The following is a 3,495-nucleotide window of genomic DNA, read 5'->3' on the forward strand; positions in this document are numbered from 1 at the left end:
AAAGTACCGCCAATTCCGCTGCAAATGTTATCACGGCTGGAGATCGCAAGGTAAGTTGTTCCCTATATACTTATATCCTCGTCATGCTATGTGATGCTAATGATCAATTGTATAGCCTGGGTGCTCCGCGCCGCCCTATGCCTATGGATACATTCTAAGTCCTCCATGTGAAAAGCCGACTGTAAAAATATGTCGAAAATCATGTACGTATGGAAAGTATGGATCATGTACAATGTTTGGTGTATCATGTATCTCGGTTATCGGGTATAAAATGATCGATGTAGGCTCACGGATTGTACGTGACTCTTAAGAGGTGATCGACTCCACTGGCTATCAATCACAGTCGCTTTAGTCTCTACACTGTCTGGGACTGATGACAAAAATCTATAATAAGGAGACAACGGTGCTGCCTATGAGCCGCGGTGGCTACACGGGCAGTCGACCTCAGTGGCTATGAGCCGCAGTGGCTACAAAGACAATGCAAGCCTCACATCAACTACAAAACCCCCTATGAGACGCTGTGACTACATAGTCAGTCCAACATCTGATCGAGCAATATAGGGCAATAAAAGTATGCTATAGCATACCGTCATCGATGAAAGTTCATGCCCAGTCAAAATCGACAATTTTTAACTCTATTTACCGCTGTTCTGCGCAGCTAGCAGACCGAAATTGAGGAGAACAGTAAATCGAGCCTTTAAATAGATGAGCAGCTGTTTACTTCTATGCACGAGTGACAGCTCCCAGAGCTCCGGAGCGACAATTTCACAATAAATAGACAACAATTGAGCAAAATAGTCATATGATCCTAGCTCGAATTTATTGATACCCCATTGTTGGGCGGCTTTTGGATGTTACTGATCTATTCACAACCACTCTCTTCAATTTACATCAACGCCTATCTATTCCCCGCTGCTATGAATACCCATCCATTCCCATCCACTGCGATCCGTTCTCCTCCATTGCTATCAATTCCCCGCACGGCTGTCCTATCCACACCACAAACCCCGTTCCTATCCACTTCCCTCCTCTCCGGTGCTCCCTCCATTCCGGCCCGGCATCCACGCCTATCTAACATATTAGAATACAGCCACGGACAAGGGAAGCATGATGTACTTACCTTCAGGACGGGACATTTTCTTTGTTCTTGCCCTTTGATTTCTATCATAGCAAAAGTGGTTAGTAGAATACGGACGGGTGTTATCATATTCTTACTAGTGATTTAGCACGTTTAATGTAGTCCTAAGCAGCATAATAAGATCAACTCCGCCGGGATGGGTGCAATAGTAGCATCCGACAAGGGGCCCCAATAGCTCTTGAAGGCAGCTTTCGTTCCGCCCGGATTGTTCGCTAGCCATTCGATCTTGCATAGGTTCCTATACAGATGGTCTGAGTATCTAGATGATGGGAGTTGGGATTAGAAGGGCAAAACTCACATTGGTGTCACTGCATCCGAAACTTCAAGAGGCTTGTCTCTCGTGTTCGCTCCCTTAGCACGTCCCTTGCTTGCCGCGCTAGCAGCGGTTGGCGTCGGCATAGCCCCGCCGTTGCTGTTGCCGCTTGTGTTCTCTAATTGTCGTGCTGTGGCGTCGGTACTGTGTGGACCTTGCGACGGCGGCAGTGCGGCGTTTGAGGCACCTGCCGACGCATGGTTCAAGTTGGCACTGACGTCGGAAGGCGGGTGAGAAAACAACTCTGCAACAGCTGCGATCAGCAAAACAGCTTGGTGTTGGAAAGCATAAGTTCGTTACCTTCGAGGTTCGCCCCCGTACCCTGGGACTGCGGTGCTGTCGGGTCTGGCGCTGCAGCATTGTCCGCTTCGGTACAGGATGTCGCATGGAGGGGGGTGTTCGCGCCAGGTTACCATCATTCGTCCTATCATCACCCTGACGTAGCTCTGCCGGAACAGGCCGGGTAGTGCTATTATTGACGAGCGGTAATGGGGGCAGAGGAGATTCGCCCAAAGACTGCAGGGGGGGAGGTCCTGGGAATATCTGATCAGGAGCTGATAGCTGCGGGAAGCCAGTGGTAGGAGGAAGACCAGGCAGCCCCTGCGATGTACCCGTAGTGAGGGGTTCCGTCGGCGTGAATGAGATCCCGGCCCTAGGGAGCTCAGCCAGTCAGCTGGATATGCACCAAAGGATGTAGTCTTACAGAGGGTCCCGCATTCGTAAGCTCTCCCTCCCCTTGGGCTTCTTAGCCTGTTGCATGTTCCTGAGACCAGCCTTTCTCTTGCGACAGGCTATTGAATACAGCAGTAAGAGCGTGATGCAACAAAAGAAGATACTGCTTACAGGACGCCGTCATAGTATTCCCAGTGCTCGATCCCGGTCCGGTTTTGCCACTGTCATCGGACTCGGATGCACTTGCTGGCTCGGGATCTGTAACTTGGGGTGCTAGCTTGAGGCGCACATGGTTCTTGTGGAACCCAAAGTAGGTCTGGATCGCTAGCTTTTCTGCCTTCCAGTTGCCCTCGCATAGCCCGAGCTCCGGGAACTGTCGGTACATTTCATCATAGTACCTTTGTTTTACATCGGACGAGCCCTTCTTCGCCCAGCTCTGGGGTGCCTTCCCGGCTTCCCGAAGTGATTGAAAAATGGAAAGGGCATACTTACGCATCTCATCAGCACGATAGCCATCAAGGGGTACACCCTCCTCATCTACAACAAACAGCAATTTAGTGTTTTGCCCTGCCGGGGGACGTCCACGGCCTATAACGCTCATCTCCCGAGCAGCGCCGAGCATCTTCTCGTGCTGTGACCAGTCCTCCAGCGTCCACAGCATGGTCTTGCGTTGGGCTTCTGAGAAATCCTTGCGATCGATCGGTAAACTGGCCCTTCAACAGACCGCAATAGCTCAAGGCAGATTCCGTACTAACTAAATAGAGCTAAAAATTGTCGATTTTCACTGGGGTTCATGATTCAGACTGCGAACCTCACCGTGTGAACTGTTCATTCTCAACGTTATTTTCACACGGTAAGTAGCTCTCCTTCGATCCGTAATAGGCAGTAGACATTGCTTACCGATATAGATAGCTTACATAAACCATTCACACCTGTCGCGTGGGGTGGCTGTGGCTTTGAACTTTGTAAGGCGGTAGGGCCGTGCGAGCACGGCAGAGCCTGCTACCGTAGATATAGATGATATTTGGTAGCAAGCTGAACACTTTACATCCTGAGCAGTGTCATATATATCTATTTTGCGAAAGCAGCTGTGTTCCAGCAATTATTTCTGACATTCAACTCAATGGCCTGGGGTCCTGAGAGATGTCCACTCATCCCTCCCTCAGGTTTTGAGAATACAAGTTACATATGCAAAACAACTGACATTGGAGTATTCTGATTTGACCTTGAGACTGCATGGTCCAAAGGCCCCAAGCAAGGTCAGTTCTGTCTCTGAGTCCCTTGACAATCATCCGCCACCTTGGCTATAAAGGGGAAGAGAAATGACACGTGGCATGACTATCGGGGTCCTTTAAGGACCCCACCTTTGATT

At 49.8% G+C, this 3,495-nt stretch overlaps 1 protein-coding gene across 1 annotated transcript; it reads right to left on the minus strand.

The window, feature by feature from the left end:
* Positions 1-1,231: 1,231 nt before the first annotated feature.
* GLOTRDRAFT_134449 (uncharacterized protein) lies at positions 1,232-2,784 on the minus strand (the record flags this gene model as incomplete). Its single annotated transcript, XM_007873426.1, has 6 exons — positions 1,232-1,376; positions 1,437-1,695; positions 1,752-1,802; positions 1,865-2,103; positions 2,155-2,242; positions 2,295-2,784. The coding sequence occupies 6 exons, from the start codon at positions 2,782-2,784 to the stop codon at positions 1,232-1,234; spliced, it is 1,272 nt and encodes a 423-aa protein (XP_007871617.1).
* Between the last annotated feature and the right edge of the window lie 711 nt (positions 2,785-3,495).

Source organism: Gloeophyllum trabeum (assembly GCF_000344685.1).
Source record: "Gloeophyllum trabeum ATCC 11539 unplaced genomic scaffold GLOTRscaffold_00187, whole genome shotgun sequence".
NCBI lineage: Eukaryota > Fungi > Basidiomycota > Agaricomycetes > Gloeophyllales > Gloeophyllaceae > Gloeophyllum > Gloeophyllum trabeum.